The following is a 12953-nucleotide window of genomic DNA, read 5'->3' as shown; positions in this document are numbered from 1 at the left end:
TAGCTGGTAGGAGAATTGGTTATTTATCTTGTAAAACATGTCTAGTGAAATTATAAAAAAAATAATAATAATTTAATATAAGAATGATAAAACTAATATATACATACAAATAAAAGAACTTATATTCCTAACTGAATTCACATCACAGCCTTAAATACTTGAAAATTTGGTAGTGATGTTATATGAAAACTATTTCGCTATACAAATCAAATATTACATACTATATGACTAATAAATTCTACAAATAACAACTAGTATTTTCAATTTACATATATACACATAAAATTAAAATATCAAGAATCTTTAAAAATAGGTACAACTTCCAATAATGTGAGATTTGACCAGCAATGGCCAGAAAAATGCCAGTTGACCATCAATAATTTTCATTACTGTATCCGAAATATATAAAAATTATAATAACAATTAAAATAGTCTCCAAAAGTCTTTCTCCAACCAAATGCTGATAAAACCTACTTAACATTAATATTTTAAGGCCCAACGATTCACGAAACAGTTCATAATAAAATACTAAATTTTAACAGTTATTTACGAAAAGATCTACATAATAATTAAACTCAATTTAAGTAAAAAAAATGTAATCATCAATGGTAAATTTCCTCACTTAAAAATAACGAACCTCAACTTTGTGCATTAAAGGAACAAAGTTACAATGTGGATCTTCAGCTTGAAATGAGTCAGAAAACTTAATGGTTTTAATTTTCCAAGCGTCTGATTCAAAAACAAGAGGACCTCACAAATAGTATAACAAATAAATGGATATAATTTTGAAATTAACAAAAAAAAATAGCACCATTTTTAAGGATTTTCACATCTTTTGTCAGCTTTTGTTTTTACATTGATTGGCTTTCATCATACAGTGAAACATTTAAACTTAAAGTAAGGAAAATGTTGGAGTTCCTTTCTAAAATCGAGCTATCGTACTTCTTCATGGTGTGATGTATTAAATTATTTATACCATTCTTTTCGTTAAAACATTTAAGTGCTGCTCTATTTTCTCAAATCCAATCCTACAAAAAAAAAAAAAATTGTCAAAGTTGGGTGTTATTCAACGTTGCGCTTTTTCGTGCAGTTTTTGTCGATGAACCTCAGTTACCTACCGGACAGTTTTAATATAACAAAAATAAATTAATGTTGAAAATCTGTTGTTTGCTAATTTCCAAAACTTTCTACATAAACTGAAGTAGCAGCCTTCATATGTATTTAATCGATAGATTCTTGAAACGAAATCTGCTAAGGTTTTAACCATGTAATCATATTAGAAGAAATGCAAAAGCTATACCTTAATGTTTTATCATAACCCACTCCTCGCTTTAATTCCACTTCCTTAATAAGATGCAATAATTTTGGCAAAAAATTTAACACAATATCTGGAGCCTCCGATGACAGGAAAGTCAACAATTCAAATACCTGCTTTGAGGACCAAGCCAAATTCTCGTTTGTTACAACAGCTAGCGCCGTCTTTACATCTTCCCTGATAAAATAGAAAACAATTACATATTTAAGTGAAAATGTTAATTAAAAAAACAAAAAAACAAAATTGTGATATCAATACTGTATAATAGATAACAAGCAGGAAATATCAATTAACCTCTATTTCATGTTTTGGACGAATATTAAAAGCGGGTTTCTAATTACTAACCATTTCTCTTTGAGTAATTCCTTGTTTATACATTTTTTAAGTATTAATTTGTTCATAATTTGTAAGATTTTTAACGTTAAAGTAACGAGGTTTACTTTTCAATGTCAAAAAGGATAAGATTTAGTTAACTAAATTCATTTTTACAGTATATTTTATTTTAATCTTTTCTAATTAGGGCACGTTGTCTATTTTTCTTTGGTGTCTGGACACTTTATCACTGCACTTTAGGCTTCCGGACTCTGCTCTGTAGTTGTATAAAACTGTCCATCTCTGGAAAACAGCTGTTAGAGACTTCTAGGAAGCTAATTACTTGAATTTTTAAACGATTACAACTAATTGTTGAATAGTTAATAATGCTGGGCAAATTAGTTTTCATTAAAGCATTCTTGTTTTTGTCTTCCTGTATTTTTGGATTTTCATCGATAAGCGAATAATCAGGTATGAGTAGAGAACTTCCTCAACGGTATGTTTTGGTCAAGTTATATCACCTATCTGACCACATAAACTATGATGGATCAAATAACTAATTAAAATTAATTACTACTTATTAAATTTAAATTCTTACATTAAGTTATTATTTATTCGGAGAGAATTGTTATTTAAGAAAAGTTTCATTAACTCTTTAGCTGACCGATGAACTGAAGCATTTTCATCACAATACATAATAACATCGCACAAGCGGTCGAAAGTGCATGTTACTAAACAAGAAAATACATTTTCGCATTTTCCATGTAAATTCATTATTTCTCTTACGAAAATTAAACCCTGAAAAGATAAAATGTATGAGAAAAAACTAATAGTTTAATACTACAAATAAATAAACATATTCTGAAAACTTACGAATATAGCCTGATCACTTGGAATTCTAGTTCTTCTTTTCAGAAAAATATTGCAAACAGTTTTTAGAATAAATGTTTTTAACTTGAAATCAAAATTTTGAAATTCTCTTATTAACGAAAATGTTGTCTGAGAAAATGTACTATTTCTTGAGGAATAAAGACATTTTGGAACGTATATCGTTATTAATTCTTTTAGAATCCTTAAAATGTAATGATCCTCTTCGGGGCCTGAGCGCAGTAAAACTTAAGAAAAATAATTTTTAGGTATACTTAGTATTAATGAAATAATACTTACACAATTGCATTAAGCCTTGAATAAATAAATGCAAATATGATTTGATAGCTACAATAATATTTTCATGTACTTTAGTATCAGGATTATGAACAGCAAATGGCAAAAGAAGTTGGTCTACTAACTGTTGCAACAATGTACTAGGCTTGGACTGCAAAATACAATGAACAAAAAAAAAAGAGTTAATATACACCATTAGAACAACATGTTTTGATCTCAACAATTGAATATTTTACTCTGCAGAGAATACCAGCAATGATTCTCTCTAGTAGTTATTTTAATCGTTCATTTCTTCATTACCGTGGGATAAGCCACATTAATGAAATCATTAGAATAAGCTGCCAGTAGTAGTGTAGGTATTTACTTTTCATAGAATTAAGTTATTTCTACCTTGACATAAAGGAGAGGAGCAACTAGTCGAAACATGTTCCCTACTGTACTATATAATCTGTTAACTTGAATTACGTTTCGTGGATTACTAATTACCGGTTTAACCCAAATCTCCAGCCCTTCAATATAACTTAATAACTGTTCACGTATGGCCTGCTTCTTGTAAATGTCCTAAACAAAATAAAGTTACAAATTAATTCTTGGAATGGCTTTTTTAACTGTATAAGAAAGAAATAAGAAAAAGAAAAATCCTGCGAATACATTCCCAACTCGAGGGGAAATAAAAGGCTCCTTTCTCTAAAAGCACTTATCATACTTGTTGTTGAAAAAACTTATATTGTTTGTTTTGGAGAGCATGAACTACGCTAAGAAGTTAAGAACTTACCCGACACCAGATCCCTCGAAAATAAATAAGAGACTTAACTCAATCTTTAGAGAATATGGCCTACATGAAAATACGAATTCTTTCATGAAGATTATCACAAGTGTGCACTTTAAAAAGCAAGAAAGACATATTTCAATCTGTATTCATATAAGCCATTTTTGTACATACATAAATATAAATTAAAAAAGAAAGAAAATGTAAAGAATATTTTCGCTACTTCTGCCTTTTTCAGATAAAATAATATATTTTTATATATTGTAAACAGTCTACAACAACGAAAACCAATTTCATGGTAATATTCAAATTTCAAAGAAATAGCACACAATATAAAAAAGTTTTCACAGTACTATTGTTGAGAATAAATAAACAACTTCACGTTATAGGCGAAGATAATGACGAATTTAAAGATAAATAAGAATTTAAAATATACCTCTAAGGATGTGTATTTATTCTGTAAGCACACAAAGAGTATTAATAACGGCTCTTCCAAAGAACTTAAATTTTCTTCATATCCATCAAATAAATTTTTTATTTCAGGAACTGTTAAAATAAATGTAGTGAGCTGTCTCATTTCAGGACTTTCTTTACAGGCGCAAAAAAAACAACAACGAATCCATGCCTTAAAATAAAACATTTTGTTTTATAGAGATTTTCTCGTCATTTAAATGTGTTGTTCCATAATAAACTAAAAATAATCTACACAAACCTTAATTATCATTTTGTTGTAATATGGTGTAAGATTATTCATTCCAAAATATTCTATGAATTGAAACAAAAAATTTCTTATCAAACTGAAATGAAAGAATAGAAATCACTATCATACTTTAAAATCAGAAACTGTACATCTATTTAATTATAGATTTATTGATCATTTTAAATTGTAAAATGGTATATATAAAGCCTACCTTATTTCAGCAACTTCGCGGCATAAAAATAAAGACAAAATATTTTTAAATGTTTCCTGACAAGCTAAATTATGATATAGCATAGCTAATGCTGCTGCGAGTTCTAATGCTTCAGTGGGAATTGTTGAGTGCGACGATGCCAGCAGCATTGCGCTCAAGTAAGGTTCAAGTTGGGCCCATAATTTGTTAATGAACAATAAAAACTGTGGTTCTGCAAGAAATAAAAGAATCTATTAGAACCTTCTTGTAGGTAAAAGAAGAGATTTTTTTTAAAGAAAAGCAAACTTTTTAGGAAACGCTTTTTCTACTCTTCTTACCGCAATTGTTAAAAATTATTGTTCTAACTCACTAATATCAAATCATATCTTTTTACTTATTTATTTATTTTGCAACTATAGTCAAAAATCATATTTAAATTAAATATTAGGCACCTAAAATTTTAAAGAAAATGAAGGCGTCGTTTATGGGTAATTCCCAAAATAAACTATTTGTCCAGTAAAATTGCCTCCACAAGAATTGAGCTCTTAGAAAGAATTTTAGAGTTCTTAGGCGAGAAACTAATAATAGAATTAAACAAATTTAAATTTAAATCTACTGAAAAAACTTTGTTATTTGAAAGCTGGTGTCCAAAGAGTAAATAAACAAGGAAAAGTGGCTAAATATAGCCAGCATATTTTAATTTTTGATTAGAATTAGAGGCATCGTTGATGAATGACACTTTTTTAAAAATTAAAAAATTATTTTTATAAAATTACTGATTATCGAAAAGGCTTGTGAGATTCATTTGTTATAAAATGAAAGTCGTGAAATCTGTGAGTTGAAAGTTGGCTCACCTTCAGTGGGAGAGTATGTTTAGGCTATAGAAAATTACTAGAAAATATTGTTCTATTGCTGGGTAATTGAAAACGAACAAGTGAGACCTGAGGTATTTTTCAGAACTAAACTGGCAATAAATTTAGTTGGTGTGTATCAAGTAGTAAATGTTTTCAGTCTGAAATTGTCAACGGTTTAACTTTAATACACTTTTGAGTACTACGTCTTTATCATTTTTGGTTTTAATATTTCAGCTCACCACTTAGCATAGTAGTAAAACAGTCAATGCGATAGTAAATTAACACAAAGTAATATGTTTAAAAATTACCTGGCTTTTGAAAAACAATTAACTCTTTATGACGTTTTATAATTCTCAATAAAGAAATTAGCAGTTTAGTTCCCTCCATAGTAGAGCAACACGATAAATAATTGACCATCCAAACATCTAATAGAATAAAAGTACATTAAAAAACAGATTTTTTATTTATATAATATCGTAATACATACGCAATTTACATATAAATATTTGAGCCGTTTACAGTACAACTCGATTAACACCATAAAACAAAAATTGGAGAAATGCGACAAAATAATGTACATTGTTTTTTAAAATGCCGATCATAATATAAATTCAAATAAATTTACCGTAATCAATTAGTGCCTGCTAGTGAATTTGAGTTGATTTATTGCAACAATTTACTTACAGCACGAAGTTATACAAAATGGTTTCTGAAATAAATTTATTATTATCCAATAGCCAAAAAAAAATTGTCGTTGTATGGTGTTAATCTTCAATATTTAGCTTAAATATAAAAAGCTGTGACTGAAACAAGTGCTTTGACACTTAAATTTAAAATATTTCAAAAAGTAAAGTAAATCGATTTGTGCAGTAAATGGCTCATTTGTAAAAACCACATCCAAAATTGGATCAAATTGCTATTAATAAAATCCAAGTTGGAAGAAAGAAAGTCTAATTTGCGAAACAAAGATGTACCAACTTGGTTAAAAGAAAAATCAGCATGAGTGAAATTAGTCAATATTGCACCATAATAAACTACGAAGTTGCCTAAGACAAGATGGTGGTAGGAAAAAGATGCTAATTGTTCATAATGAGGTAACAAGTTGATTGGAGGGAAAAAAGAAGTGCTCATTTAGAGATGAAAATTTCTTTTAAAAAATAGAAATATTTTTTTTTTTTTTTTTTTGGCGCATCAACAGCTGAGGTCATTAGCGCCCGGAGCTTTTTCCAGTGCACTGCCGGCCTCCGGACAGTGTTCTCTCGTTACAGACAACACTGTCCATCACCGGACAGTGAGCTGTAAGAAGCTCCTAGGAAGAGAAAATCTAAGGGCCAGCTGCTGGATTCGAACCCGGGACCTCCGCGTGGGAGTCCAGTATGCTAACCCATAGCTAATCCCTTCCCTAGAAATATTAATTTTAATTATAAAAAGTTAACATAAACTGTAATACTGATAAAAGAAGTGCAATTAGATTTAAAAGTAGTATATATTATATACTCGTACTTTATATTACATACATGTCCACTAATGATAGTGGACGTCAATTCCCGCCTGAACAAAATATGTGATTACTTTACTTTATATACATGTATATTAATCAGATATATATATATATCTGAAATTATATATGTATATATAAAAGAGAGAGATATTAAGCGAATACAATAGTTATGCCTGTTGCACAATGATAGTAACGAAACATTTTAGGATAAAGAATTAATTCTTAATATAATATCACTTTAACTAATAAAATATATAATAATCATTACCTATCAACAAATGTTGTCCCACTGCCAAACAATCATGGCTTTGTAAAATATCTTGCACTGCTTCGGCAAACAATCTTAATTTGTCAATATGTTCGATTCCAGATAAGGTATTTACATGTTCCACAATTGGTTTAATTAAATTTTCAGCATCGCCATTATTTTCAAATATAATTATAATAAAAGCAAGTTGCCCTTTGACTAATTCAATATTCATACTTCCCCGTGAATTTTTGGATAAATTCCCTAATTCAATCATTTTGTTTCCCTAAAAAAAAAAAATACAAAGCAAAAAAGTTGAACAACTTACTTTAAAAATTTGCATTTCTCCAAAAATTGCCGTTAATTTACATTTTAAAAAAAATACAAGACTTACTGTGGATAAAATACCAAATTTTACAGAAATTTTATATAGAAAGAAATTTTTATAAAATTAATTTCTCCAAATTGGGCTGAAGAAAATAAACTTCTGCTCAACCGGAAATTGATCATGCAACTCCAACGTCTTAGGTAAACTTGAGTATACAAAAATAAAAATGCGGATTGGTAAGAACTTAAGGAGGAGTTACATAAGCAGTAATGCGACTTTGTTAATGTTAATACAGATGTTTTGTTTTCAGAAATGAGAGGTTAGACGATTTAATTGACTTGGTTCGCAATAATCAAAATAAGGAAAAGTGTGTTGATGAACTGTATGAAATGGTGATAAAGGCATTTGAAAGAGCTTGCTAGCCATAAGTTAATACCTGCCCTCCCCCCCCAAAAAAAGTATAAGTTTGGGAAAATGATGACGAACACAGTTTAAGACAAAACCTTTAATGCCAGACTGTACTTATGCAATTATCAACTAACCTCTTCTTGAAACCAGGAAAAAAATTACCTTAATTTAGGACTGCTTATCCAGCCAAAATAAATTATACCAAAATAGAATCTTGAAAGGTATTCTGTTTTGACATCCGCTACAATAAAAATGGTAAAATTCTGGAAGGGTGCAATGATTCATTGAGAAACACCAGAATCCACTGACAGCTTAGCGAACACATAAGAAGCACATTATTCAAGCTTGAGCAACGTTAAGCTTTGTTTCTTATGGGTTAAAGCCTATATAAGCGTGAAAAAATAAATAAATAAATGTGCAAATAAACCGGCAGAAGAGGTTAAAAAAGTGGTACTCCTAATTAATATTCGCTCTAACTTATTTGAAGGGATGGAAAGAACAGCTCTGTATAGTATGCTGGGAAAATCTGTATACACTCTGACGGGCCTACCGACCATTGAAATATTTTCTAGTTATAGTGGCCTTTAAATGGACACAACAGAGATTAAGAACTGTCACAGCATCTACCTGGACACGTAAAATGGCTTCCTATCTATACAATTTTGTATTTTTCCGTTTGGAGTTGGAGAGCTAAGGTTTAGAACAGAGTTTGGGAGCTAGAAAGTAAGAAACTGGGAGAGGAGCCAATAGAGATCTGTGATTCATTAGGCCTACGGGTAAGTTGGCCTGTAGCAGCAATGGTAGTAGGTAGAAATTATTGAAGCAAAGTTGTAGATTAATAGGTGTGATTATTTAAAGAATTGAAACTGAGAAACTAATTAGTCCATTGTTTTGTGGTTAGGAGTTTATATATTAAGATTGAAATGTGTAAAACATAACAGTTGTGCAATAATAAATTTCGCTTAAACTGAACTTACCACCTGAGTATAGCCAAGAGTTAAAGCCAACGTTAAAAAAATGGACACAAAATGATATTCTCCAATCTGACTCAAGGTGGCTACATTTGCCGGCGATAATTTTGTGAATATTCTAGCTTTAATCAGCCTCCAATTTTTAGGCGAATCTTTCGTTTTTTCTAAATGTAAACCTACATTTCAAATTCATATCAATTTTGGTAAAAACTGTAATCAATAACATACATAACAAGATATAAAATTACCTAAAATCCTTAAAAAGTGCTGAAAACTATCTCGAACAAAATTTATATCTTGCAAAAAAGATTTTATTTGATTAAGTAGGCCTCTGGCATTTTTACTAAATCCGAGGATTTTACAAATTTATCATTCAAGAAATTTCATAAATTTTCAAGTAAAAAAAAATACATTATAAATATACCTTACAACTGCTAGAGAATCAGGAGTAGTACCAGGAATGTAAAAAGAATTATTTAACTTTTTCTGAAAATATTCCCAAAGAAGCACTAGTGGTTCTACTTTGGGTTCCCATATATCTATACATATTTTTTCAATAAATGTAAGGCAGGTTCTCATTAAACTTTCTGTCATATCTTCAGTTCCTATCGCTTTTAGTAAATCTTCCAGTAAGGGATAACAGCTAATTACGTCCTGCAAGTTACGATGAAAACAAAACAAAAATCGTAACTTCTATTTGTAAGAAATCAGGTAAATTATAAAGATTTCATTTTATACTAACGTAACCAGCTAACTTGTAAAGATTTGCAATACTGCATAATGCCCACAAACTGCAAGTAATCCTTGAAGTGCAAGAGAGGTTGGAATAAACAGCGTCATTATCATTTTCAAGAAATGAATTATTTTGAAAACCGTTCATTTCATTTATATAATCTGACAAAAAATCCCAAAATTTCTACAAAAATAAAACATTAAAGAATTAAATTGTTAATACCCGCCTGAAAAAATTGGCGATTACTTTACTTTACTTTTATAAATATTTGCTCTACCTATTTAGAGAGTTTCATTTTTTATGATTTTTTTTTTTTAAATAGTTAAGTCATTTTCAAAAACTAACAAGATTACACTATTATTATTAAATATAAATATATAATTACTTACTTTTCCACTATTATTCTTACACAGAGTATCTGAAAGTATCTGAAGGAGGGCCCACAGTTCCTGGACACATGTACATACGAAAGGCGATTTCTTATACAATGAATTGATTTCTATCTAAATCAAAATTTATTATTAACAATCTGAAAACAATATGGCATTATTCAAATCTAAAGCATTGCAATACCTTTTCATAACGTTTGACAATAATATCAAACAATTCAAAAATTAATTGTTGTATGCTTTTATAAACTGCACTTAAATCAAAAGAATGTTGGGATAATGTGGAGTCTGAGTTGAATTTAACAAGTTCCTTTGCTTTAGAAAGAGAAAATAACAATGTAATATTTAACCAACGCAGATCTAGATAAACATGAAGCAGATGATAGGAGGGCTGAGCAATCTGAAAAAATGAAATCATGAAAAAAACAAACTAATGTTAAATTCAATAGTTTTTAGTTTTGTATTAAAATTTAGGCAATCATTTAAATAATTAACGGAATTTTGCAGGCCTATCTACAATAATATTGTACATTCCATTATCGAATCGATCAAAGAGGTCCGAGATAAATGGAATAATTAAATTAAACCAAAGTACAATTGTAAAATAAGGAAGATTCAGTTCTATTAACAGTTTTATTTATTATACCCTAGATAATGTAAAATAAGAATGAGCAAAATTGAAAGCTGAATAGTACAAAGGAAGGCAGAGAACTAAGAAAAGCTCTGGGCGCAAATGGCCTCAGATGTTGACGCGCCTAAACAAAAAAAATCACCTCATCTTAAGAGCTACAAACATTATAATGACAGTAAATAATGAAAGTAAAATTATCTCTTATTAAAACAGCCATATGCTAAAAATGTCTCGGTAAATCATTTTGCATTTTTACCTTATTTCCTAACGAATTACATCCATGAAGATAGACATAATCAGGTAAGTCAGTAAAGCGTTTTAATTGGCGTTGTAAAGTGTTCATTTTTTTAATTATTAGAGGACACATATGTTGTAACATCCAAACAAAATCTGGCGAACTGCATAAACTATAAAAATAAGTTAATGTTAAAAATAATAATTACATGTTAAAACTTCAAATAAGCATGTATCACTCAATTGTACAAAAAAAAACTTGTGTTTTATGGAATATGTTAGGACTGGAATCTAGTAAAACATGGTAACTGACCACTTGACGAACTTTTCAATAAACAAATACAATTCCACACAATAAAATCTTGAATTTTTATAATTTATTAATTTGTTTGACACTCTTTCAGCATTTGTTCCTAAAGAATTATGCAATTTGGCACCTTCTTCAATTTGCATAAGCTCTTGGCTAAAAAAGGTTTATAAATTAAATCTAACTAAATTCTAAATTATTTATCATAATAATTTTATTCTAAATTTATTAATTACAATCGAAATAATACATATTTTTTCTACTACAAACCTTGCCATTTTAAAAAGAATGTCTAAATGTTTGTACAAAACCGAGCCGTAATCCCATCGTTTTCCGAACAAATACGTGTCACAGCATCTATTCATAGATGATAGAGGTTTAAGAGTAATGTCTTCAAGTTGCGCTCCTTCATAATATTTTAAATAACTATCACTAGGGAAATGCATCTGTTTAATATTCACTTCACCCCTACAGTTGAAAAGCACGCTATTTTTAAATTCGTAATTTCCTGAAATAGATTAACACTAATTAGTGGAAATAATCAGATAACTTTTATAGTTACACGTTCTTATTCAGAATTCAGCAAGTAGTTTTGTGAAGGGAACCTCAGCTCTTGATTATGGTTCTAGAGGAAAAATAGCATTTTAATAGAGTGAATCAAAAATCTAAGTTTATGGATGATTCACTTAAATGAGCATTAAATTAAAACTTACTAGTTTATCGTTCAAAGTATCAACCATCATTACTCTAGTACATGGAAGTACTTTAAATGCCAAGCACTTATTTTCAGTATGAGAAATAAGGAGGATGAGGAAGAAGTTCAAACATCAGTTCATTATCATTCTGCAAAATTTTTCGCCCTGAAAGTAAGAACCCTATCCAACTGAACTAAATGCAGTTCAAATTTGACAGCTCATTGGAATCCTACTCGAAACAGTTCTAATAAGGACACTAAAGTACATTAAAGTCTTTTTTATTGAAACCTATCAATTACAGGAGTCAGCAAATACAATAATTAACTAATCTACTAATATTTTTTTATTGCACTATAAAAATGGATACCTTCTTCATGAAGAGACGAAACTAAGTAAAGTTTCATCTAGTTTACAATATAATGTGTTATATTGTACATAGGGTCTCAATTATATATCAAATATTGTAAAGTTTTAGGAAAATTATCGTAGTCACTCTAACTTTCTAACTCTAAAGGAGAAAATTTTCCGTTCAATAATTAACACTTTTTGGACATGGCTGAAAAAACTAACGGCGCAGCTTCCCACTGGAGAAAGTTGATCAAATAGGAGAGGTGTGTCCTCATGCGCTTGCATATTAGCTTCTGTCCATTAAAACAAATTTACTCCCGGATAGCAATGTTCCCCCCAAAAAATGTAATAATAAAATAATGTAGCAAAATATAAGGTTAGAAAATTTCCTTCTTTTTCTAATTCTCTGCGAACGTAAAAAAAAATTCGAAATTAATAATTAAGCACTTTTTTCTGTTAACAATTTAAGTTACTTACCCTCAAATTCTTCATCGCTTTTTTTAAGAAGAAAAATGGATTCATCCATATTACTTGTCAAATTCTCTTGCTTGAATCGTTAGATATTAAAACTAACATTTAAAAATAAAAGTAAGGAAAGAAATTATTGGTCTTAGCTTTTCTTCCATTTATCATCCCTTATTTTAAAGAACCTTTACTTTTGAATATTAGTAAACAATATAACCTTCCATTTATTGCAATTGGCGGGTAATTGATGAAATAATTCCAATCAGTCGTTTATTTTGCTTACAACAAAGATTTATAATTTAAAATATATACTTTTCCTTTTAAAACTTATAAATAAAGTATAAGTGGGGTCATTTAGGCGAAATTCTCGGTTTTGCTCGCAATATCGATTC

At 29.3% G+C, this 12953-nt stretch overlaps 1 protein-coding gene across 4 annotated transcripts; it reads right to left on the bottom strand.

The window, feature by feature from the left end:
- Positions 1-45: 45 nt before the first annotated feature.
- Positions 46-12889, bottom strand: LOC141457237 (protein MMS22-like). Of its 4 annotated transcripts, none has more exons than XM_074133946.1 (21): positions 12574-12889; positions 11324-11561; positions 11060-11209; positions 10769-10919; positions 10066-10281; positions 9882-9995; positions 9502-9675; positions 9184-9413; positions 9008-9102; positions 8766-8935; positions 7074-7338; positions 5613-5729; positions 4472-4682; positions 4273-4357; positions 3997-4185; positions 3278-3352; positions 2795-2942; positions 2501-2727; positions 2226-2425; positions 1301-1492; positions 46-1028 (listed from the first exon to the last, which is right to left on the bottom strand). In XM_074133946.1, the coding sequence occupies exons 1-21, from the start codon at positions 12620-12622 to the stop codon at positions 971-973; spliced, it is 3354 nt and encodes a 1117-aa protein (XP_073990047.1). In that variant the 5' UTR covers positions 12623-12889; the 3' UTR covers positions 46-970. The 4 variants fall into 4 exon arrangements, with proteins under 4 accessions (XP_073990047.1, XP_073990027.1, XP_073990037.1 ...); XM_074133926.1 differs by having other exon boundaries at positions 3182-3352; positions 12574-12884; XM_074133936.1 differs by lacking the exon at positions 12574-12889 and adding an exon at positions 12116-12317 and having other exon boundaries at positions 3182-3352.
- Positions 12890-12953: the final 64 nt, after the last annotated feature.

Source organism: Rhodnius prolixus, unplaced genomic scaffold, assembly GCF_049639745.1.
Source record: "Rhodnius prolixus isolate KJV_2025 unplaced genomic scaffold, Rpr scaffold_1, whole genome shotgun sequence".
NCBI classification, from domain to species: Eukaryota; Metazoa; Arthropoda; class Insecta; order Hemiptera; family Reduviidae; genus Rhodnius; species Rhodnius prolixus.
The sequence above is the reverse complement of the archived record's forward strand: the minus strand, read 5'-3'. Positions and strand labels throughout refer to the sequence as shown.